General features: G+C 47.2%; 1 protein-coding gene across 3 annotated transcripts in view; it reads right to left on the minus strand.

The window, feature by feature from the left end:
- Positions 1 to 25,490, minus strand: part of LOC119973504 (peroxisomal succinyl-coenzyme A thioesterase-like) — a 95,606-nt gene that overhangs the window by 23,941 nt on the left and 46,175 nt on the right. For all 3 annotated transcript variants that reach the window (XM_038811739.1, XM_038811740.1, XM_038811741.1), the window contains 4 exons: positions 13,889 to 14,079; positions 7,550 to 7,725; positions 2,635 to 2,754; positions 2,065 to 2,144 (listed from right to left, as the gene is read on the minus strand). In XM_038811739.1, coding sequence (XP_038667667.1) covers positions 2,065 to 2,144; positions 2,635 to 2,754; positions 7,550 to 7,725; positions 13,889 to 14,079 — 567 coding nt within the window. The remainder of the gene's footprint in view (positions 1 to 2,064; positions 2,145 to 2,634; positions 2,755 to 7,549; positions 7,726 to 13,888; positions 14,080 to 25,490) is intronic.

Here is a 25,490-nt window from a genome sequence, read left to right on the forward strand (position 1 = left end):
CACTAAGTAATCCTTTAAGCTTTCCTTTTAACAGCTATAAGATTTTTAAAAAACTTTTAAACAGGAGCACATCAGGTTAAAGTCACTACAAAGGATCGATTTACAGTTTTTAGATTACAGAGAGACTAATACCCCTTCTGGCTGTGATTGCAGCTATCAGCTCTGAAAACGAGCCTAAAACACACCCTGCAGCAAACAGCCTAAAACGAAAGTAAAAAGCTGACAGACAACCCAGCTCCATCCACTCTCTGACATCACTGCAGTAATAAACACCCATTTCTTAAAGGTACTCTCACTACAGATATTTATATACACACCCATTTATAAACACCCATTTCTTAAAGGTACTCTCACATGACACTAGAGAGAGATCTCCCAGAGTGTTCCTACTGCTCCCTGACTGCTTTCTATGAAATTCCTGCTCGGGTTTGTGCTCCCTCACCGACGGCCCTGCTCTCCCATTTGCTGAGCTTGGCGGTGATGGCCTCCTTCTCGGATGGTCTCCTTCTGACTCATGACGGTCTCTTTCTGCTGCAGGATGGTCTCCCAGAGTTGGAGGATGGTCCCCTTGATATCGTCCACTGGGCCACTGTTCTGCATCTGGGCAGAGCACATGGGGTCCATGTCCAGGGGCTGGAAGCGCAGATGAACCACTTCTGGGAAAACTCTTTGGTTGCAGCTTTGACCGGGATGAAGGCGAGGGCAAGGAATCCACAGGACATGGTTTTCGAAACAGACCTATCGCCGGGAAGAGAATGGGGGTGGTGGGGTGGGGGAAACCTCTCTCCTTCTGTTACCCTTTCTGTCAGATAATAATTAGCATCTTTCTCTCCCACTTCTTTCATCAAGTAACTGTTTCCTCTGGAGAACTGAATTGACATTTTAGGCAGGATTTTCACTGCAGGCTTCTGAATTCTGCCGTTGGAAAACTGCAGTTGATGGGCACAGTGAGAAGCAATTCGATCTTTCGGGAACATGGTGACCCTTAGCACTGCGACACTTCTGACACCTGTCTGCGACCCACCCGCAGGTCGCAACCCGCACATTGAAAATATATATGAGTTGCATGGGGTTCAGAGGGAATTTGAGGAACCTTTAAAAAATACCTTTAAAAAGTACATGGTTGAGCATTTGAAATGTCATAACATTCAAGGTTTTGGGCCAAGTGCTGGAAAGTGGGATTAGCATAGATTTAGTGTTGTTTTCTTGGTGCAGGCTTGATGGGCCGAAGGGCCTCTTCTGCGCAGTATGGCTCTAATACAGTTCCCTCTGCACCTCAAGAATTCGGGACCTGTCCTCCATTCTCTGGTTTTTAATTTTCCTGCCTAACTGAACAACTTCACGTTTTCCCATATTTTTCCCAATCACTCAATCTATTATATCTGTCTGCAAGCTCCTCATGCCCTCTTCACAACATATTTTCCTATCTATCTTTGTGCCATCTGCACATTTAGCTACCATGCCTTCACTCCCCTCATCCAAGTCATTGATATAAATTGTAAAAAGTGGAACCCCAGTGTAGACCCTTGCAGGACTCCACTCGTCACATCCTGCCATGCAGTAAAAAGACCCAAAGCGCCAGTCAACCTTCTATCGATGCTAATATGTTATCCCCTACACCATGGTTGCAGGGATAGGGTGGAGATGTGAGCTTGAGTAGGGTGCTCTTTCCAAGGGCTGGTACAGACTTGATGGGCCAAATAGCCTTCTTCCGCACTGTAGATTCTATGATTCTATGAACTTTAACTTTCCACAATAATCTTTAATGTGGCTCCTTATCAAATGCCTTCTGGAAATCCATGTTTACAAGATCCTTTATGCACAGCACATGTTATTCCTTCAAAGAACTCCAATAAATTGGTTAAACATGACATCCCTTTCACAAAACCATGCTGGCTCTTCCAATTACTGGGTTTCTCCAAGTAAACATCTATAACCTCCATATCAATCAATTCTAACACTTTACTAATCTTCAACAATATTACCCTTACATTAAAGGAATTGCAACCCATGGGAAGGGGAGTGAACATACATAACAAGCAATAGGAAAATAGATTAACTTACAACTGAAAGTTAGGTAAATCGGTTTCCCCTTGCCGAAGGATGTGATAATGACTTCCACTGATACAAACTAAGCATTTGGGCTAAGGGAAAAAGCAGAACATTCTGAATTGAATGGAGCAACTGCAGGAGATACATAAAACATATTTGTGTTCATACTATAAATGAATCTATGGGCAAGAAATTGGTTACAAATAATATGATCAATGTTCAGCATTACAAAGGCCAAAGTATTAATCATATATCGACACAGAAATGAACTAGTTTGTTGGGAAAGGAATTTAATGTGGTCCTATCAGGAGTTTGTTTTCTTCTGCACAGGGGCAAGGCTTATTGAATAAATCCCTACTGCAAAAATCACACAGTATTTCATGGGTTCTCATGCTAGTTGGAAATCTATAGGTAAAGAAGTACTCAATGGAAAATTTATAACTAATATTAACTAAAATTTATAACTAATTACACATAAAAATAGTAAAGATCTCAAAGTCATGAAGATAACGGAATCTGACAAATTGCAGACTTCCGTCAAGCTTCCATTATCTGAGGATATTTCGTGGCTGGTCAACTTACATGAATATCTGGAAGCTCTACTGCCATCATGAGTGCAAGTGTGAATCCAAGTGAGAGTCCCAAAATGGCAATATTGCCGTTTGAAACCTTTGGATGGTTATTCAGGGTCTTGAAGGCCTCCTATGAATCATTAAATACAATGTTTAATGCCCTTTGTGATTTAACAACAACATCTCTTATGAATTAGACAATAATAAATACCAAACTTTGTTGCAATAACACTGGATCTTCAGCAGTGTATACAAATGCACAAATTAGGAGTAGGCCATTCGGCCCCTTCAAGTCTGCTCCACCATTTAATTAAGACCATGGTTGATCTGATTGTGGCCTCAAATCCATACATCTGCCAATCCCAAAACCCACCAACTCCCTTTTAGTCATGAATTCATCAACGTATGGTTTTAAAATTTTCAATGACCCTGCCCCCACCATTTCCCAGGGAAGAGTTCCAAAGCCTCGAAATCATTTGAAAGAAAATATTTAGCATCATTCCCTTATTAAATGGGAGAACCTTTATTTTTAAACTGTGTCCTCAAGTTGACATCCATTCCACAAGGGGAAACAGCCTCACCCTGCCAAGTCCCCTCAGGGTTTTATGTGTTTCAATAAGATCACCTTTCATTCTTCTAACCTCCAAAGGATACAGTTCCAGGCTGTCTAACCTATCTTAATAAGATAGTCCGCAGCGAACTTCCTCTGAACTACCTGTAATGAATTTATATCCTTTTTTTAAATAAGGAGACCAAAACTATCCGTGGTACTCCTAATACCCGAGCCTACCACAGCAAAACATCCCTCTCTTTTTATATAACATACCCATGGCAATAAATGACAACATTCCATTTACCATTCTAATAAACATTTGTTGAGTTTGTACTTTTGATTGATGTACCAGGACACCCCGATTCCTCAGTACCTCTGGAGTTCTGCAAGCTCTCTCATTGAAATAATATGCTGCTTTCCTATTCTCCCTGTCACAGTGGATAAGTTCACATTTTCCCACATTGGAATACATTTGCCATATTTCTGTCCACTCATTTAACCGACGGATGGAGTTTTCCATTGCGTGCAGCGGCAGGCATGGAAAACAGCATTCTTCCCATCGGCCACTCTGCTGGGTTTTCGCCCCATATCATATGCGTCCAGGCTAATTAAATATTCATGCACGTGTAACCCACTGGATCGCTGGCGGACAGGCCCTGATTTGCCCGCCCGAGGCAATGCATTTGCACATTAACCAGTCGTGCGTGAGAAAGGTATTGGGCAGGAATCTGTTTGGGGGACTATTGGTGGGATTCTCCGTTTCAGCGACTATGGGCTGGATTCTCCGATTTTGAAACTGACGCCGGGGTGGGAACCGTGGCTCTTTACAACAGAAAAAACGGCGCAACAGCTGCACCGCTTCAGCTACTTTAAATGGGCTAGTACCTTCGCCACATGAAACGCAATCAATTCCATGAAAAACAGTGCCGGCTTCGCCTGGTCCATGATTGCCGCACAGGAGGCTCACACGCCACAGCCGACCCCATACCCCAGCCCGGGAAGAAGGCTGCCAGGCGGCACCATGCACTGTGCCTGGGTGCAGGTGGCAGACGCGGTCAGCGCTGTGGGCAACGTCGCCCGGACGTGCATGCAGTGCCAGTAGAAACTCCACAGCTTCCTCAGGATGACCAGGGTGAGTGGTTGCTCTGTGCCCCTGGGACTAACCCCCTCGCACACACACACACACACACATACACACACACACACACACGTAACCCGGCCCCTCTCCCCCCCCCAGGGGACGGCCGATCCCCACCCTGCCCCACATGCCAGCACCCATGCCAGCCGGGTGCCCTGGCCACTGAGACCACCAACTACCCAAACGCATGCGTCCAACCGTCCAACGGTTTTGTTGTATGTGTTTCTCCCCCCCTCCAGGAGAAGGCCGCGCACAACCGCCGGGAGCAGGAGAGGAGCGGAGGGGGCCTGCGGCCCCTCACCATGCCCTACCAGAGGGCACTGGACGTGGTCGGCGGCACAGAGGAAAGGGAGGTCACCAAGTTCTGCGGTGGATGAGGAAGTAAGACCCTGCTTAGTTGCAGATCACCATGACACGTGTGGTCAACCCACCTCCCACACACACACACACACACCGCAACCCACACAGCCCTCAATGCACCCCCCTGAATCCCCCTTAGCCCCACAGCCCTCATCACCCACCAGCCGACATCCCCCTCAGCCCCCTCAAACCGCACCTCTTCCCGACCCGCATGCCCCCTCAACCTGCACCCCACCTCAACCCACAACTCGCCTCAACTCGCACCCCCCTCAGCCCGCACCCGCTCCTCAGCCCGCACCGCAACCCCCACCCCCGACAGCCGAGCAATGCCGGGGAGAGTAGCTCAAACAACAGCCCTCCGTCCGACAGCTCGTGTCAGAGGAAGACACACCTTTCTGTCACAGCTGTCTCTTACACGCTCTACCATCCCAGAGACTATCACCTCGGTTGGGGACCAGTGCAGGCGCTGTGGCAGGACCGTGCTTCCCCCCACCTCCCCCCTGGCCCAACTGGCCCCAGCACCCCAATCCCAGGGATTTGACGGGACTGTGTGATGGACTGGCCAGCTCACACGCAGGGATCAGCCTGGTGCTAGGTGCTGCTGTGGGCTTAAGTCAGATGATCTGAAGCACCAGAGTTCATCGCAGAGCGGGCTGTCATCATCCTCAATCCCATGGACTAGACACGCTGTCACTGCCAACCCGGGACACCAGCTTGCAGCCCCGCCGGTATGTATATCGGAGGGATGTGCAAGCAGGTGGTTTGGCAGTGTAGGAGGTGAGGGGGGGAGAGTCTGGAATGTGGTGTCCATGCCCATGGTCAGCATACCCCCACCCTCTCCACCCCCTCCTTCCTAGTCGGTTAACCTGGAGACGATCAGAGCATCCCATGCACGTTGGCCCTGGTGATAACGTTGTGCAGCCTCTCCTGCCTGCCCGCGCCGGTTGGGCGGGGTGTTCTGGGGCGGTGGGGGGGCGCACTGTGGCGGGGGGTGGGGTGCAGGTTTGGGCGCACCCATACAACCTGTGTCGCTGTGTAGAACCAGGGGCCGAGGTGGGTGGACAGTGGGTGCTCAGCAAGATGGCCGCCGTACTGGCAGTTGGTGCCTGGGTACCGCCCCAATCCTGTGTGTGTGTGGGGGGGGCACCCGGCTGCTCGGTCCATCCCCCCATTCCCCCCCCCCCCCCCCCCTGCAGCCCTGCCAGGGGGTTCCCCACCACAGCCAACGGGCCGATGTCTGGGCCGGCAGCCCGCAGTCACTCCACGTCATTTCCTACCTCCTTTCTTGCTCAGCAGCCATGAAGGCAGGTTCACGATTTTTGAGACCACAAGTGAACCACGCCGTAAGAAGCCTGGCCCATCGGAGGCGGTGAATCTCGGAGGCCATGGAGAATAGGGTGTCAGGCCCGCTAACAATATGCCAACTGTACTTCAGCCCCGGGCAGTGAGCGTCGCATTTACGCCGTTTTCAGGGTGCCGGAGCATCGCATTTTGGGGTCAAACCAGCGCCTCGCCCAATTTTGCCGTCGGAGACTATTCCCCGCCAAATCCATTTCGCGATTTCAGCATCGACAAGCTGAGATGCCCTCCCTAAGTATAGATGGCAAGACAGAATTGGTGGACTTCTACGACAGCAAAATTGGCGCCACTCCCAGAGCAATTCATCAACTGTTAATGGGCTAGCAGTGGCACCACATGAAACATGATGAACTCCAATGAAAAATAGTTTCAGATTCGCCAGGGTCAGGATTGGTGCTCGAGAGGCTGAGAATCTGCAGCCGTATATAAGCACTTCTCTCCCAACACAAACCAGCAGTCTAGCCCACTGAGCTAAACCAGCCCCTGCCATTCTCTGTGACACACCATGCAGCCCCATCTCACTCATCCCTATTCTCACTCCTACAAAAAGCTATTGGACCTGCCCTACAAATACAGCAAAATTCCAGTATCCCAGACTTTGGAATCTCCTCTGAAACATTTTGGGGACCATCCTCTTACTGACAGACACCAAGATTCCCCCCAATCTTGATTTTTTCAAACTAACTGAGAGTGCCACCATGGGAAAGTTGACAACAAATACATTCAAAATACTGTAGGAAGAAAATGGGATCCATAAAAAATAACAGAGTTAAAGTATAAATCCAATGATATAGTGGCACAGTGGTTGGCACTGCTGCATCTTGGCGCCAAGGACCTGGGTTCAATCCTGGCTCACTGTCAGTACCGTATTGCATTTCTCCTCTTTTCTGCATGAGTCTCACCCCCACAACCCAAAGCAGGGTAGGTGGATTGGCCACACTAAACTGCCCCTTTTTTAAAAATTCAATGATATAAAGATTTATCACAACTAAAATGTAAGTTATATTTTTTGGACTTTAAATTCCTCTTAATTATTGAGCAAATAATCGACAGAATTATGCATGTGACAGTTAATCCAAATGTTTACAATTTTTTGGCATATGGGCAGCACGGTAGCACTGTTGCTTCACAGCGCCAGGGTCCCTTGTTCGATTCCCGGCTTGGGTCATTGTCTGTGTGGAGTCTTCACATTCTCCCAGTGTCTGTGTGGGTTTCGTCCGGGTGCTCCGGCTTCCTCCCACAAGTACCGAAAGACGTGCTTGTTAGGTGAATTGGACATTCTGAATTCTCCCTCTGTGTAGCCGAACAGGCGCTGGAGTGTGGCAACTAGGGGATTTTCACAGTAACTTCATTGTAGTGTTAATGTAAGCCTACTTGTCACAATAATAAAGATTATTATTGTGTTTTTGGAATTGATGGCTCCCTAATAAGTGTGCTGCCGTGAATATCTGCTAAATAATTCATTATCACTTTTGTAGAAGTTGAAACAGTGCAAACCATTAAAAGATTCTTTACCTCAAAGTAATAGAGTTTTGGGTCAAAGCTTTGCAGTGATGGTGGGACCCCCTTATGTCCCAAGTAAGCTAAAGCTAAGGTTGCAAATCCTCGTGATGCAAGAAGAGCTGCACGATATTCAACAAGACCTCCTCCACCACCCCACATATCCAAAACTGCAGGAAATGGTCCAGGACCTAATAAAGACAATAGTAAGTATATTTCTAAAATGCAGCTTACAGGACATTGCAATTAAATAAGACATTGTGCACTATATCTGAATGATGATCACTACATATTGAAAGTAAATTTTGTAGTACTTGTATGTGTATAGCATATTTAGATACTTCACAAATAGAAAGAATAAACATCTTACTTTACACATTGCAGGGTGACCCAAAACAATTCACTTGTGTAGTCAATTATAATGTATGAAACATGGCAGCCAATTGGCTCACAGCAAGAGCTGTGAACAGAAATGGGATGTGGCCAGAAAATATGTGCTATTGGTTGCGGGACTAATACCAGCCAGGATCAGATTTATAGAATCCCTACAGTTCAAATTGAGGCCGTTTAGCCCATCAAGTCTACATCGACCTTCTGAAAGAACACCTCACTCAGGCCCACACCCCCCTCCCATCCCTGTAACCCCGTTGAACATTACAGGCAATTTATCATGCCCAATCTTCCTAACCTGCACATCTTTGGACTGAGAGAGGAATCCAGAGCACCCAGAGGAAACCTACACAGACACGGGGAGAACCTACAAACTTCACACAGTCACCTGAGGCCGGAATTGAACCCTAGTCCCTGGCGCTGTGATGCAGCAGTGCTAACCATTGTGATACTGAAGAGAATTCATCTGCTTTTCAACTAGTGCCGTAGGATTGTTAAAATGTCACCTGAGAAGACCGACAGTAATTTGATTTAACATCTTATCCGAAAGCTAGCACGTTTGACATTGCAGCATTCCCTCAGAACTGCATTGCAGTGTCAATCTAGATTGTGCCAAAGCCTCAGGAATGGAGCTTAAATTTACAAACTTTTGACACAGGTAACAGTGCTATTACTGAACCACAACCAACTTAACACAAAATAAATCCATCATAACTCCCCCATATGACGGCCTCCATTTGAACTGTAGGGATTCTATAAATCTGTGATCCTGGCTGGTATTAGACCAGTGAGCCTTACTTCTGTTGTGGGAAAAGTCTTGGAAAGGTTTATAAGAGATAGGATGTATAATCATCTGGAAAGGAATAATTTGATTAGAGATAGTCAACATGGTTTTGTGAAGGGTAGGTCGTGCCTCACAAACCTCATTGAGTTCTTCGAGAAGGTGACCAAACAGGTGGATGAGGGTAAAGCAGTTGATGTGGTGTATATGGATTTCAGTAAAGCGTTTGATAAGGTTCCCCACGGTAGGCTATTGCAGAAAATACAGAGGCATGGGATTCAGGGTGATTTAGCAGTTTGGATCAGAAATTGGCTAGCTGATAGAATACAAAGAGTGGTGGTTGATGGGAAATGCTCTGACTGGTGTCCAGTTACTAGTGGTGTGCCACAAGGATCTGTTTTGGGTCCGTTGCTGTTTGTCATTTTTATAAATGACCTGGAGGAGGGCGTAGAAGGATGGGTGAGTAAATTTGCAGATGACACTAAAGTCGGTGGAGTTGTGGACAGTGCAGAAGGATGTTACAAGTTACAGAGGGACATGGATAAGCTGCAGAGCTGGGCTGACAGGTGGCAAATGGAGTTTAATGCAGAAAAGTGTGAGGTGATTCATTTTGGAAGGAATAACAGAAAGGCAGAGTACTGGGCTAATGGTAAGATTCTTGGTAGTGTGGACGAGCAGAGAGATCTCGGTGTCCATGTCCATAGATCCCTGAAAGTTGCCACCCAGGTTGAGAGGGTTGTTAAGAAGGCGTACGGTGTGTTAGCTTTTATTGGTAGAGGAATTGAGTTTCGGAGCCATGAGGTCATGTTGCAGTTGTACAAAACTCTGGTGCGGCTGCATTTGGAGTATTGTGTGCAGTTCTGGTCGCCACATTATAGGAAGGATGTGGAAGCATTGGAAAGGGTACAGAGGAAATTTACAAGAATGTTGCCTGGTATGGAAGGAAGATCATATGAGGAAAGGCTGAAGGACTTGAGGCTGTTTTCGTTAGAGAGAAGAAGGTTAAGAGGGGACTTAATTGAGGCATACAAGATGATCAGAGGATTAGATAGGGTGGACATCGAGAGCCTTTTTTCTCGGATGGTGATGTCCAGCACGAGGGGACATAGCTTTAAATTGAGGGGAGATAGATATAGGACAGATGTCAGAGGTAGGTTCTTTACTCAGAGAGTAGTAAGGGCGTGGAATGCCCTGCCTGCAACAGTAGTGGACTTGCCAACACTAAACGCATTCAAATGGTCATTGGATAGGCATATGGACGATAAGAGAATAGTGTTGAGGGACTTTAGAAGGGTTTCACAGGACGGTGCAACATTGTGGGCCGAAGGGCCTGTACTGCGCTGTAATGTTCTATATATCAAAAATTCTATATATAGGTGAGAGCATTCGTGATAAAATAGCCAGAGTTTTGTATAGACTCCAGGCAAGTGAAAGACTACTAATCCCGGAGTTAAAGCTACAGTAATCTCACAGGGAGCCTAAACTCCATCTGGTGGTAGAAGAACAGAATTGCACTGATCTGAACATCCTCTCTACAGCACCATCTGGTGGCTAGTGATTGTAATTGGGTTGACCTGAAAATCCCTGTACCTAGCGCCATCCAGTGGCAGAAAGGCAGAACTGCGCCGACCTGAATTCCTTGAGTAAATCTATTCCCAGAGGCCGCAACCACAGCAGTGAAGCCTCACTCAAACTTTTCCATTTAATCTCTGGGTTTTTTCTGATCCTCTCCAACCCTTACCTTGTGTCGGTGTCTGGGTGAAGTTTGGGACAGGGTTTTGGGATTAGGAAGACTGGTAGACTATTGTCCTGTTATTAATTTATATATATAAAAACATATTTTCCTCTTCTTATTAATAAACAGTTTGTAAATGTTTGACTTATAAATCTGGTAACTCATTGGAACAGTCGCGGGTTAAAGATCTCAGAAAAACACAAATTATTGGCTAATTCACTTATTTATTTTTATGATAAGGCACCGGGGTATGTGGGGCTGCAACTGACCGCGCACTCGCCCAGGATACCATGAGATTATGCCAAATTACAGTTTTGTTTTCTGAAGTCAATATTTACCTGCAATCAAAATAAAACTGCCTTAAAATAACCAGTGAGGCCTTACTGCCAGTCTCGACAGATTTTCACACTCCTATTCAAGAAAGGAGAGAAACTGCAGGAAACTATAGACAGTGTGCCCAACGTCTGGCACTGGGAACATGCTGGAATTCATGATTAAAAAGCTAGTTGCAGGCAGTCAAAAAATCATAATACAATCAAGCAGTGTCAATTTGGTTTTATGAAAGCAAAATCCTGTGTGATCAATTTATTAAAACTTCTGAGGATCTAATAATCAGAGTGGATAAAGGGGAATCAGTAGACACAATGCATGAAGATTTCCAAAAGGCATTAAATAAGATGCTATATAAAAGTTACTACACAAGGTAATAAGTCATGGTGCTAGGAGTGATATGTTAGCATGGATAGAGGTTTTGTTAACTAACAGAAAAGATAGTCTAGAACAATGAATCACTTTCAGGTTGTCAAACTGTAATCAGTGGGGGATCCCCAAAGGGATCAGTGCTGGGGCTTCAGCTATTTACATATTAATGACTCAGAAGAAAGGAGAGATGCAGACAAGTCAGCAATGGGGTATAGATAAAAGTGAGTGGGCATAAATTTGGCAGATGGGAACATAATATGGGAAAATGCGAAGTTATCCATTTTCATAGGAAGAATAGAAAACCAAAATAGTATTTAAATTGAGAGACTCTGGAACAGGCATTGCCAAACTCGGGGGCACAACCCACGGGTGGGTCTCGGAGCTGTCCGTCGCGGCGCTCCCGATCGTGCAAATCTGCACGCAACAGCCGCAGCAACCAGCTGTTAATAACGCCGGCTGCAAGTGACCTTGAAAATGGCCACGAACATGTGAAAAAAATGCGCATGCATGCCAGATCATCCGGGCACATGCGCAAAACTAGGCGCATGCGCAGTGCGGCCGCTTCTTTTTTTAAAAGAGGTCACAGCTTTTGTTTTACAAGTTCGGGGGGGGGGGGGTTTATTCATTTAATTTTTATTTTTTTCATTTATTTTGTTTATTTATTTTTTTACAACTTCCGGGGGTTTTTTATTTGATACAATTTTACAGGAAATAAATGCCGAACTTTGACAGATGGAGACACCATACTTTCCGACACCGGAAGGCTTCACCTTCATCCAACAGGTTCCATTGGGGGAGCGTGTACGAGGGCCAGAGGGACCCAAAACCATTTCCTCAATTTTTGTCAGCAGCAAACAAGGTAAGAAAAAATGGTGGGTCGCGCAGGTCAGCTGGCGTGGGTCACGAAGGTCGGCCGATTGGTAAAAATGGATCCCCGGAAAAAAAAGTTTGAAGAACACTGCTCTAGAATACTGTCGTACAAAGGGATCTTGGTGACTTGTACACAAAACGTCAGTATGCAAGTGCAGCAAGTAATTAGGAAAGACTACTTGTCTTAATGGAGGGAAGCCAGGCAGAGAGATGTAGTGAGGGAATACCAGAGCTTGAGGCCGAGGTAACTGAAGGCATGGCAGCCAACTGTGGTGTGATTATTTCTCTAATTCTGGCCTCTTGAAGATCCTCGATTCTAATCACACCACAGTTGGCTGCCATGCCTTCAGTTGCCTCGGCCTCAAGCTCTGGAATTCCTTCACTACATCTCTCTCCCTGGCTTCCCTCCATTAAGACACCTTAAAATCTACCTCACTGACCAAGCTTTTGGTCATCTGACCTAATATTCTGTGGCTTGGTGTCTTACTTTATTTTATGTTTCTGTGTAACACCTGAGGACACATTAATCATGTTAAAGGCATAATAGAATATTGTCATGGGAATGTCATTTTAAGAAATGTTTCTCTGCTCAAGTGGCTGCAGTGATGTCAGAGTGTGGGTGGAGCTGAGCTCTGGCTCTGCTTTTTAGTTTCACTTTGAGGAAAAGCTTGGGTGTGTCTGTGTTTTTTAGTTTCGTTTTAGCCTTTGGAGAAGCTGCAATCACAGCAGGATGTGTGTGAATCACTGCAAGTTTATAAATGTCCATTTGGTAATTTCAACATGGTAACTTCTCAGTTGAGAATTTAAACCTGATGTGCTTCTGTAAAACAGATTTTTGTCTTATGGATGTTAAAAGGAAAGTTTAAGGATTAAGTAGGGTGTTGTATTCTTTGGGGGTTGTATTTGAATTGATGGTTGCTGAGATGTTCACTGTATGTTTTAAAAAGGTTAACTGATTTCATAGAATAAACATTGTTTTGCTTTAAAAAAAATACTTTCAGAGTTCTGCTGCACCACACCTATGGAGTGGGACGTGTGCTCCCCATACTACAATCTAGTAAAAGTCGTGGGTCAGGTGATCTGATGATATACTTTGGGAGTTCTCTAAACCCTGGCCCATAATATTAACCTATATTGCAAAACCAAGTGGGGAAGTCTTGCTACAATTGTACAGGGCATTGTTGAGACCACACCTGGACTACTGTGTACAGTTTTGAATTGTCTGGATCACAACTCACAGTGCCATTCCCCAATCATCCATGTGCTTTGGAGCCTAGATTGACTTCTAGTCAATCAATGTCTTGATTTTAAAATATTCATCCTTCTTTTCAAATCCCTCCATGACCTTGGCCCTCTCCATCTCTGTAATCTCCTCCAGTACAACAACATTATGAGATCTTTGTATTCCTCTAATTCTGGCCTCTTGAAGATCCTCGATTCTAATCACACAACAGTTAGCTGCCACACCTTCAATTGCTTCGACCTCAAGCTCTGGAATTCCTTCACTACATCTCTCTGCCTGGCTTCCCTCCATTAAGACACCTTAAAATTTACCTCACTGACCAAGCTTTTGGTCATCTGACCTAATATTTCCTTCTGTGGCTTGGTGTCATACTTTGTTTTATGTTTCTGTGTAACACCCGAGGACACATGAATCATGTTAAAGGCATTAAATAAATATAAGGTGTTGTGGTTAGTAAGGAATCAGGTAAGGGAAAGGACAGAAAGTTATATCCATTAACAACCAGATATGGAAAGTCACTGGGTCAGGATTGAGAAAAAGTCATCACTGCAGCATGGTCCATGGCATGTTGGATAGAAAAGAAGCAAAGATAAATAATGAAACGTTGTCATTTTGCAACACAGCTCACATTACCTGGTGGAAAGAACATTGTTCCAATGGTACGGCCCTCTTTGAGCTCTAACCTGGTAATGCCTGGTGCCATGTAAAAACGTTCTAATACAACTGATGCCAGGGCTGCTCGTTTGTCAAACGTATTAGAAATCCATCCATCATAAACAGAAACGATTACCAAATATGGAATTGTCACATCTTTCTTCCTCAGCCTAAAAAGGTAAATTGGCATAATCAGTGATTACAACTTGCAGCTAAAAGTCAAAATGGAATTTTTAAAACGTGATGGCATAAGTTTTCCTGTTGAGGACAATAAGATCTTTTGCCCATCTCCAGGAGATTTTAGGACTCTGGGGTTATTTCTGTAATCTGGGTGGGCTCATTGGTCTCAGCCACATGCCATGAAGTTAGAGATTGGCTACGGTAGACCTCAGAATACAGAAGTCAGTGTGATGCCAGCATAAAACTGCAAAATCATTTTTATTTTCATTTTAACTCTGAAGTTTATGTAATCTATTGCTCAGTGTTGTACATGATAATGTTTATATGAACCATTACACTGTTAAATTTCAAAGCAGATGATTTTATACAAGGCAATAGTTATGGTTAGATTCACTTAGTTCAATTAATACATTTCTTCATGTAATAATACAAAACTATAACTCCAGGGGAGATGTTGGCACAGTGACATTGTCACAGGACTAGGAACCCAAAGATCTAGTGTAATGCTCTGGGGACCTGGGTTTGAATCCCACCATGGCAGATGAATTCAATAGAAGTCTAATAGTGACCATCAAACCATTGTCATGTGTTTTCTGGTTCACTAATGCCCGTTAGGGAAGGAAATTTGGCTTCACTAGAGACTCACAGCAATTCAGTCTGAAATGACCTAGCAAGTCACTCAGTACAGGGATGGGCAATAAATGCTGGGATCACGTTTTGGCAAATCTGCATATTAAAGCGAGACAGTTAGCCTCACTTTAATGTACAGATTCCCGAGGTACCCGAGGTGTTGGGATCTATCCCCTTCATCTCGGAGACCTCAGGCAAGCGTCGTTTACTGGTCTCCACAAACAGGAACCAGATGGAACAGTACTCGTGGGCTTTGGAGGCCCCAAGCTGCATGTCCTTTGGGCAGGGTCGTGACCTGGCACTGCTGGTGCCACCTAGGCATCCTGGCAGTGCCAGCCTAGCACTCTGACAGTGCCAAGGTGGTACCACCAGCTGGCAGGGACATTACCAGAGTGCTATGCTCCATGTGCTATGCTTGCATTGTTTGCGGCAATCTGGCAGGGTTTGTCCTACGTTGTGTTGAGGGGTGTCGTGGAGGGGAGGAACCCTCCCATTGAGGGGTGTCATGGAGGGGAGGGACCCTTCCGTTGAGGGGTGTCGTGGAGGGGAGGGACCCTCCCGTTGAGGGTGTTGTGGAAGGGAGGGACCCTCCCGTTGAGGGGCGTCGTGGAGGGAGGGACCCTCCCATAGTGCATTCGAGCCGCTATTCAAAAATGGTGTCCCGATCTCTCACGACACTGGCGAGTTCTGCCGAGCAGAGCTCCTCTTATACAATGAGAGTCGCCGGGAAACACGCGGCTAAGCATGCCCGCTTTGGGACGTTGTCCCAATTAGCTGAATCGCGCCCGCTAATGCTACACTGCCTGACCTCCTGCGGAATTTGCAAGGACTTCTGTCTTTATGGAGGAAGGGGAAAGTGCCCTGGAACATATGTGATGCAAATATTATGACCTTGTACAAGAACGAGGACATCTGCAGCGATTACAACATCTATTGTGGCACCTCCCGACTGAGCATTGTAGCATAAATGTGAAAAGCGAGCAGTAATTTAGAGAATTACTATGAAAAATTATGACATAATCTAAGATAAAGAATAAGCAATTAAAACCTGTTAACACCTGGAATCAAATAGAAATGTTTGATTGCTGTTCTTTTTAATAATTTTAGGGTACCCAATTATTTTTGTTCCCAAGGGCAATTTAGCGTGGTCAATCCACCTACCCTGCACATCTTTGGATTGTGGGGGATGAAACCTATGCAGACATGGGGAGAATGTGCAAACTCCACACGGATAGTGACCCAGGGCCGGGATCCGAACCCGGGTCCTCAGCGCCGTGGTCTCAGTGCTAACCACTGCGCCACATGTTGTCCATTGATTGCTGTTTTAAAGAGAATGGAGATGAGAAACATGTCAGTCATGATCGAATGGGGAGCAGGTTCAATGGGCTGAATGGCCTAATTCTGCTCCTGCACCTTATGGTCTTATGGATACAAATGAATGGAGAGCTGGAGAATATTTAAAGACTATGCATGATGTTATTTTGAATGATATTGTCATGTGAGAGTGCCTTTAAGAATTGGATGTTGGGGGACTTCCGGTTGCGGCTATGCGGAGCTAAGCCGCACGTTCGGCAGCTCCCGCTACTTAAGGACTTTTGGGCCTATTTGAGGGCCCCAAACGGCGCTGTTCCGACAAATCCCGGTGGGGGAAGGTGTCTGGAGGAGCATTCCCCGGAATTTATGGTGCTCACCCGAAGTGGGGCAAAGGAAAAGGCTGCAGCAGCTCCCCAAGAAAAGCGGGGGAAGAAGGACAAAATGGCGGCCGGCGGAACACCCGAGGACTGGTGGAAGTGGGCGCAGGAGCAGCAAGCTTCTCTTCTGCGCTGTTTTGTGGAGCTGAAGGCTGAGTTGCTGGACTCCCTGAATGCGACTACCAACAGGCTGCTTGAGACCCAGGCGGCCCAGGAGGTGTCCATTCGGGAGTTGCAGCAGCAGGCCGCTGAGCGGGAGGAGGAGGCCGTGGTCCTCGTGGGGAAAGTGGAGTTGCATGAGGCACTTCACAAAAAGTGGCAAGACCGCTTGGAGGAGCTGGACGTTCGCACAAGGCGAAAGAATTTGAGGATCCTGGGCTTGGCGGAGGGGCTGGCGGGGTCGGATCTTCCGTCGTATGTGACCACGATGTTGAGCTCGTTGATGGGAGCGGGGTCCTTCCATTTGCCCCTGGAGCTTGAGGGAGCCCACAGAGTGCTGGCCAGGAGGCCCAAGACAAATGAACCCCCGCGGGCGGTGCTGGTGCGGTTCCATCGATTCAGCGACCGGGAGTGTGTGCTGCGCTGGGCCAAGAAAGAAAGGAGGAGAATTCGGTAGTGCGAATATACCAGGACTGGAGTGCGGAGGTGGCTAAGTGGCGGGCCGGGTTCAACCGGACGAAGGCGGTGCTGCATGCCAGGCAGGTCAAATTTGGAATGCTGCAGCCTGCGCGTCTGTGGGTGACATATAAGGACCGGCACCACTACTCCGAGTCCCCGGAGGAGGCGTGGGCCTTTGTACAGGTGGAGAAGCTGGACTCGAACTAGGGTCTGGGGACACACTATGGCCGTTGCTGTTTTCGCTGTTGCTGTTTTGCAATTTTGACACGTGTTTTTTATGCTGGTTTTCTTTTTGCTCTGTTTCCGGGTGGGTCTGTCTGTTGGGTATGGTTGTGGGTTATGTGGGGAATGTTGGGGGTTTGTGTTATATATGTTCTCTTCTGTACGGGGCTGGGGATTGAGGGGAAACTGGATTTTGGGGAGCTGCGTCAGAAGGGTGGGGTGCGGCAGTATGAAAGCGCGGGCTTTCCTCTGGTTTCCCGCGCTGAGGGGCAGGGGGGGTGGAGCTGGTGGTGGGGGCGTGGCCTCTACTGGTTTTGTTTCCCGCGCTGAAGCGGTGCCAAGGAGGTGTGGCAAGAGGGGGATGACCCCATGCCGGGAGGGGATGGGTTTTGGCGGGAGCTGCCGGGGTCAGCAGAAGTCAGCTGACTCACGGAAGTACCATGGAGGGTGCGTCGCGGCTAGGAGGGGTCCTAGCCGGGGGGAGGGGGGGAGGGATACCGAGTTGCTGCTGGAATGGCCAGGAAGGAGCTGGTGTGGGCCGGGGGGGGGTAGAGGAGAGGCGTTATCGCCATGGGGAACGAGTCGGGCGGGGCGCGCTAGCCTGGGGCGAGCAATCGATAAGCTATGGCTAGCCGGCGGGGGAGGGGGGCGGGTTGCCCTCTGATCCGGCTGATCACCTGGAACGTGAGGGGGCTGAATGGGCCGGTTAAGAGAACTAGGGTATTGTCTCATCTGAAGGGGCTGAAGGCGGACGTGGCTATGCTCCAGGAGACACACTTGAAGGTGGCGGACCAGGTTCGTCTGAGGAAGGGGTGGGTGGGGCAGGTTTTTCACTCAGGATTGGACGCGAAGAACCGGGGGGTGGTGATTCTGGTGGGGAAGAGGGTGGCGTTCGAGGCGGCTGAGGTGATGTCGGACAAGGAGGGCAGATATATTATGGTGAGGGGTAGGCTGCAGGGAGAGAAGGTGGTGCTGGTTAATGTATATGCCCCGAATTGGGATGATGCTGGCTTCATGAGGCGCTTGTTGGGCCGCATTCCGGACTTGGAGGCAGGGGGCCTGATCATGGGGGGAGACTTAAACACAGTGCTTGATCCCCCACTGGACCGGTCCAGTTCAAGGACGGGTAGGAGACCGGCGGCGGCCAAAGTGCTGAGGGGGTTTATGGACCAGATGGGAGGGGTGGATCCCTGGAGGTTTGGGAGGCCGAGGGCGCGGGACTATTCCTTTTTCTCTCATGTCCATAGGGTTTATTCCCGAATAGATTTTTTCGTCCTGAGCAGGGGATTGATCCCGAAGGTGCAGGATGCCGAGTATTCGGCCATAGTAATTTCAGACCATGCTCCGCACTGGGTTGATCTGGAGATGGGGGAGGCACGGGACCAGCGCCCGCTATGGCGCCTGGATGTGGGGATGCTGGCTGATGAGGAGGTGTGTAGGAGGGTCCGGGGAATTATTGAGGGGTATCTTGATACCAACGACACGGGGAGGTCCGGGTGGGGATGGTCTGGGAGGCTCTGAAAGCAGTGATCCGGGGGAGCTGATCTCCATCCGGGCCCATAGGGAAAGGAGGGAGAGGAAGGAGAGGGAGAGACTGGTGGGGGAGCTCCTGGATGTTGATAGGAGATACGCGGAGGCACCGGAGGAGGGGTTGCTGGGGGCACGGCATAGTTTGCAGGCCAAGTTCGACTTGTTGACCACCAGAAAGGCGGAGACACAGTGGAGGAGGGCGCAGGGCACGGTATATGAGTATGGGGAGAAGGCGAGCAGGATGTTGGCGCATCAGCTCCGTAGGCGAGATGCGGCTAGGGAAATTGGTGGAGTGACGGATAAGGGTGGGAATGTAGTGCAGAAGGGGGCAGAAGTAAATGGGGTCTTTAGGGACTTCTACGAGGAACTGTACCGGTCGGAGCCTCCGATGGGGGGGGGGGGGGGGGGGGGGGGTTTCCCGGTGGAATTCTATAAAAAGTATGCGGATCTGGTGGGCCCCCTGTTGGTGCGAGCCTTCAATGAGGCATGGGATGGGGGGGGCTTTGCCCCGACGATGTCGCGGGCACTGATCTCTCTGATCCTGAAGCGGGATAAGGACCCCTTGTAGTGTGGATCATACATGCCTGTCTCGCTCCTCAATGTTGACGCTAAGTTGCTGGCGAAGATCCTGGCCACCAGGATAGAGGACTGTGTGCCAGGGGTGATACACGAGGATCAGACAGGATTTGTCAAGGGACGGCAGCTCAACACGAATGCGCGGAGATTGCTAAATGTTATTATGATGCCGGCGGTGGAGGGGGTGGCGGAGATAATGGTGGGAGTTGGATGCAGAGAAAGCGTTTGATAGAGTTGAGTGGGGGTAACTGTGGGAGGTGCTGGAGCGGTTCGGATTCGGGGAGGGGTTCATCAAATGGGTGAGGTTGCTCTACGCAGCTCCGATGGCGAGTGTAGTTACCAATGGAAGGAGATCGGAGTACTTTAGGCTCTACCGTGGGACCAGGCAAGGGTGCCCCCGTCCCCCTTGCTCTTTGCATTGGCGATTGAACCTTTGGCTATGGCGTTGAGGGAGTCAGGGAGGTGGAGGGGTCTGGTGCGGGGTGGGGAGGAACATCGGGTATCGCTGTATGCGGACGACCTGCTGTTGTATGTGGCAGACCCAGAAGGGGGAATGCCGGGGGTGATGGAGCTGTTAGCGGAGTTTGGGGGCTTCTCGGGCTATAAGTTAAATTTAGGCAAGAGTGAGGTATTTGTAGTACACCCGGGTGATCAAGAGGAGGGAATTGGGAGGCTCCCGTTTAAGAGGGCAAGTGAAGAGTTTCAGATACCTGGGGGTGCAGGTGGCCAGGAGTTTGGGGACTCTCCATAAGCTTAATTTTACCAGGCTGGTGGAGCAGATGGAGGAGGAATTTAAAAGGTGGGACATGGTGCCGCTATCGTTGGCGGGTAGATTGCAGTCCGTCAAAATGACGGTTCTCCCGAGGTTCTTGTTCCTCTTTCAGTGTTTGCCCATCTTTATCCCTAGGGCCTTTTTTAGAAGGGTGACTAGCAGCATCATGAGCTTTGTTTGGGTGCATGGGACCCCGAGGGTGAAGAGGGTCTTCCTGGAGCGGGGTAGAGATGGGGGGGGGGGGCTGGCATTACCCAATTTCTCGGGGTATTATTGGGCGGCCAATGTGTCGATGGTGCGCAAGTGGGTGATGGAGGGGGAGGGGGCAGCATGGAAACGGATGGAGAGGGCGTCCTATGGAGATACAAGCCTGGGGGCCCTGGTAACGGCGCCGTGGCCGCTCCCTCCTACGAGGTATACCACGAGTCCGGTGGTGGCGGCTACCCTCAAGATTTGGGGGCAGTGGAGGCGACATAGGGGAGAAGTGGGGAGCTCGATGGAGGCTCCGTTAAGGGGGAACCATCGGTTCGTCCCGGGGAACATTGATGGGGGATTCCAGGGTTGGCACAGAGCAGGCATCAGACAGCTGAGGGACCTGTTCATTGATGGGAGGTTTGCGAGCCTGGGGGAGTTGGAGGAGAAATTTGGGCTCCCCCGGGGAACATGTTCAGGTATCTGCAGGTAAAGGCGTTTGCTGGGCGGCAGATGGAGGGATTCCCTTCGCTTACCGTGAGGGGGGTGAGCGACAGGGTGCTTTCGGGGGTCTTGGTCGGAGAGGGGAAGATATCTGATATCTACAAGATAATGCAGGAGGTGGAGGAGGCGTCAGTAGAGGAGCTGAAAGCTAAGTGGGAGGGGGAACTGGGGGAACAGATCGAAGACGGGACATGGGCTGATGCCCAGGAGAGGGATAATTCTTCCTCATGTGCGAGGCTTAGCCTCATCCAATTCAAGGTGCTGCACCGGGCCCACATGTCCGGGTCTAGGATGAGTAGGTTCTTCGGGGGCGAAGACAGGTGTGTCAGGTGTTCGGGGAGTCCAGCGAACCATGGCCATATGTTCTGGGCATGCCCGGCACTGGAGGAGTTCTGGAAGGGGGTGGCGAGGACGGTGTCGAGGGTGGTAGGATCCAGGGTCAAGCCAGGATGGGGACTCGCGATTTTTGGGGTTGGGGTGGAGCCGGGAGTGCAGGAGGCGAAAGAGGCCGGTGTGCTGGCCTTTGCGTCCCTAGTAGCCCGGCGGAGGATCTTGCTACAATGGAAGGATGCGAGGCCCCCAAGCGTGGAGACCTGGATCAATGACATGGTGGGTTTTATCAAGCTAGAGAAGGTCAAATTTGCCCTGAGAGGATCGGTACAAGGGTTCTTTAGGCGGTGGCAACCTTTCCTCGACTTTCTGGCTCAACGATAGGGTACTGGGACAGTAGCAGCAGCAACCCGGGGGGGGAGGGGGCGATGACTATGTTTGTTTATTTAATTTTAATTTATTTTTAAGTTCTCTTGTTGTTCACTGGGTTTGGGGGGGTGGGGGGGATGTGATACATGTGTTGATACGGTCTTGGGGGTGTTACAGTTATTATGGGGTTATTTTGTTGCATTTCATTGTTTAATGTCATATTTTCTGTAAAAAATTCCAATAAAAATTATTTTAAAAAAAAGAATTGGATGTTGAAGAAACGTACCTTTAAGAAATGAAACTGATCATCTTACTGAAGTGATGTCACAGGGGTGGGCTGAGCTCACTTCTGCATTTTGGGAGTTTTAGTTTCAGTTTGAAGAAAGCTTGGGTTTGGCTGTGAGCTGCATTGCTGGTGATCTCTGCCATGAAGGACTATCTCTTAATCTTTTGGTGAAATCGGAATTGTAAAAAGGTCTCAGTATTGAATATAAATCTAATCTGCTTCTGTTTGAAGGATTTGTTAAGTCTTTTGGATGTGTAAAGGAACAGTTTGCAGGATTGGGTAGTGTTGTATTATTTTCGGGGTTATCTTTGAAGTCGGGGGTGTTAAGAGATCCAATGTTTATTTAAAAGGTTAATTTGAGTTCACAGAATAAACATTATTTTGTTTTAAAAACCACGTGTCCTGAATTGTAATACTACACTTGGGGAACAAGCCGTGTGCTTCAAAAGCAACAATCCATTAAAGGTGGGGGTTAGTTGAACTCTATGATACATTTTGGGGTTCTGAAAACATCTCTCCCATAACAATTGGGGGCCCGAGGGGGATAAAAGTCTATCTATTGGGTTGGCTTTTGTGAACTTAAAGACAGTGAACGATTGTTGCTTTTCCGGTGTGGTATTTTAGTTTAAGTGTGTTGTGGACAATGGCTCTTTCAGAGGCTCAGAAGTTTTTGTGGGTGGAGACTGTCACACGTAGTACCTTATGGACAGAGACTAAAAGCAGACTGTTAGATTTGGCAAAAACATCGCAGTTAAATGTGAAAAGATGAGGTAATTATGGCGGTGGCTAAGCATTTAAAGTTGCCTGAGATACAGTTTGACTCATTGGAAATGGCAAAAATTCAGTTGCAAATTAAACAAATGGAACATGAGAAAGAATTAAAGCGGCTTGAATACGAAAGAGAGAGAGTGGAAAAAGAAAGTGAGAGAGAGGAAAAAGAAAAGGAGAGAGAAGAAAGGAGAAAAGAAACAATAGCCCTAGCAGAACAAAAAGAGAGAGAAAGGGAGATACAGATCAGGGAAAAAGATATCGAGAGAGAGTTTGAACTTCAGAAAATGGCCATGAAACAAGACAGTCAGTTAAAATTGGCAGATGTAATGGGAAACGTACGGTTGGATGATAGTGATGAGGATACTGAGAAAGAGGGTCAAAGTCGAAGGTGTGGCATGGATCTATTTCAATATGTCCAAGCATTGCCAAGGTTTGACGAGAAGGAAGTGGAAGCCTTTTTCATTTCATTTGAGAAGGTAGCTAAACAAATGAAATGGCCACAGGCCATGTGGGCATTACTGATTCAAACAAAGCTGGTAGGTAGAGCGAGTGAAGTGTTTGCATCACTACCGGAGGAGATATCTGGAACGTATGAGGAGGTGAAGAAATCCATCTTAAGTGCATATGAGCTAGTGCCCGAAGCTTACAGACAAAGGTTTAGAAATTTAAGGAAATAATTTGGTCAAACATGCATGGAGTTTGAAAGGCTCAAACAAAGTAATTTTGATAGGTGGATAAGGGCTTTGAAAATAGACCAAACATATGAAGCTCTCACATAGGAAGAACAGAGGGTTAAAACTGCGAGATTAGCAGCAGAAATGGCAGATGATTATGAATTAGTTCATAAATCAAAGATTGGTTTCTGACATCAGTTTCAGCCGGTGAGGGATAGAAACTGGGGACATAAGAAATACTCAAATGGTAAAGTTAAAGGTGATCTTATGGGAGATAAGATCTTATGAGTGTATCTCAGATTAAAAAAGAAATCCAGGAGGGTGGAAAAGAAATGAAAAGTTTCAAATGTTTTCACTGTAATAAACTAGGCCATGTAAAGTCACAGTGTTGGTGGTTGAAGAAAAGCACTGGAAAGGCTGATGTGGTAAAACAGGATAAGACAGTGGGATTTGTTAGAGTGGTAAAGGAAAGCCCAAGGGAAACAAAGGAGGTGCAAACAATTGTACAGCCTGTTCAAGAAGCAATTGTTAAGAAGGTGCCAGATGTCTTTAAAGAATTTACTTGTGAGGGTAAAGTTTACTCATGTGTATCAGGAGGAGCAGGTAAAGAAGTCACAATTATAAGAGATACAGGGACTAGTCAATCTTTAATGGTAAGAGATGAGGAATTTTGTAGTTTGGGAAGAATGTTGCCAGAAAAGGTGGTGATATGTGGAATTCAGGGTGAGAGGAGTAGCGTTCCATTATATAAGATAAGGTTGGAAAGTCCAGTGAAGAGTGGTGAAGTGGTAGTAGGAGTAATAAACTATCTTGTCCAGGAATACAGTTTATCTTGGGTAATGATATAGCTGGATCGCAGGTGATAATGATGCCTACTGTGGTTGATAAGCCAGTGGAAAATCAGACAACTGAAGTGTTGAAGGACGAATATCCTGGGATTTTTCCGGATTGTGTGGTAACAAGGTCGCAAAGTCACAGGTTAAGACAAGAGGAGAAATCAAAGAGTGAAGATGAAGTTGAAGTTGAAGTGCAATGATCAGAAACGATTTTCGATCAGATGGTTGAAAAAGAACAAGAACAGGTGGAGGAGAGGCGGATATTTTTAGTTCAGGAAAATTGGCGGAGTTATAACAGAAAGATGTAGAAATAAAACGGATCTATCAGAAAGCATATACTGAAGAGGAATCTGAGAGTATATCAGAGTGTTATTACCGTAAAAGTGATGTCTTGATGAGAAAATGGAGACCTGTACATATGCAGGCGGATGAAAAGTGGGCAGAAGTTCATCAAGTAGTATTGCCGGTAGGGTACAGAAAGGAGATGTTGCGAGTTGCACATGAGGTACCAGTGGGAGGTCATTTGGGAATAAGGAAAACTCTAGCTAAAATCCAGAAACATTTTCATTGGCCTGGACTACATAAAGATGTAGTTAAATTTTGTCAATCATGTCACACATGTCAAGTGATAGGGAAACCTCAAGCAGTGATAAAACCAGCGCCCTTAATACCCATTCCAGCATTTAAGGAACCTTTTACGAGGGTCCTAATTGATTGTGTAGGACCGCTTCCTGAAACCAAAAAAGTGGGAATCAATATCTTTTGACTATAATGGATGTGTCTACTAGGTTTCCAGAGGCCATTCCAGTACGTAATATTACAGCTAAAAAGATTGTGGAGGAGTTACTTAAATGCTTTACTAGATATGGACTACCCACAGAAATACAATGGGATCAAGGATTAAATTTTACCTCAAAGTTATTCAAAGAAGTTATGGATAGTTTAGGAATAAAACAATTTAAATCAACTGTGTACCATCCAGAATCGCAGGGAGTGTTAGAAAGGAGGCATCAGACATTAAAGACAATGTTGAGGGCTTATTGTCAAGATTATCCAGAGGATTGGGATAAAGGAATTCCATTCATACTGTTTGCAATTAGGGATGCACCTAATGAGTCAACCAAATTTAGTCCTTTTGAACTAATTTTTAGTCATGAGGTAAGAGAACCACTTGAATTGATCAAAGAAAAATTGGTGGGTGAGAAATCGGAAATTACACTATTGGATTACGAGTCAAATTTTAGGGAATGATTAAACAGAGCAGGTGAAATGGCTCGACAACGTTTGAACGTTGCACAAAATGTGATGAAACAGGTAGCGGACAAGAAATCCACAGTTCGTAGTTTTGTCAGTGGGGATAAAGTTTTAGTGTTGTTACCAATGGTAGGTGAACCTTTAAA

The sequence above is a fragment of the Scyliorhinus canicula genome, chromosome 11 (genome assembly GCF_902713615.1).
Source record: "Scyliorhinus canicula chromosome 11, sScyCan1.1, whole genome shotgun sequence".
NCBI lineage: Eukaryota > Metazoa > Chordata > Chondrichthyes > Carcharhiniformes > Scyliorhinidae > Scyliorhinus > Scyliorhinus canicula.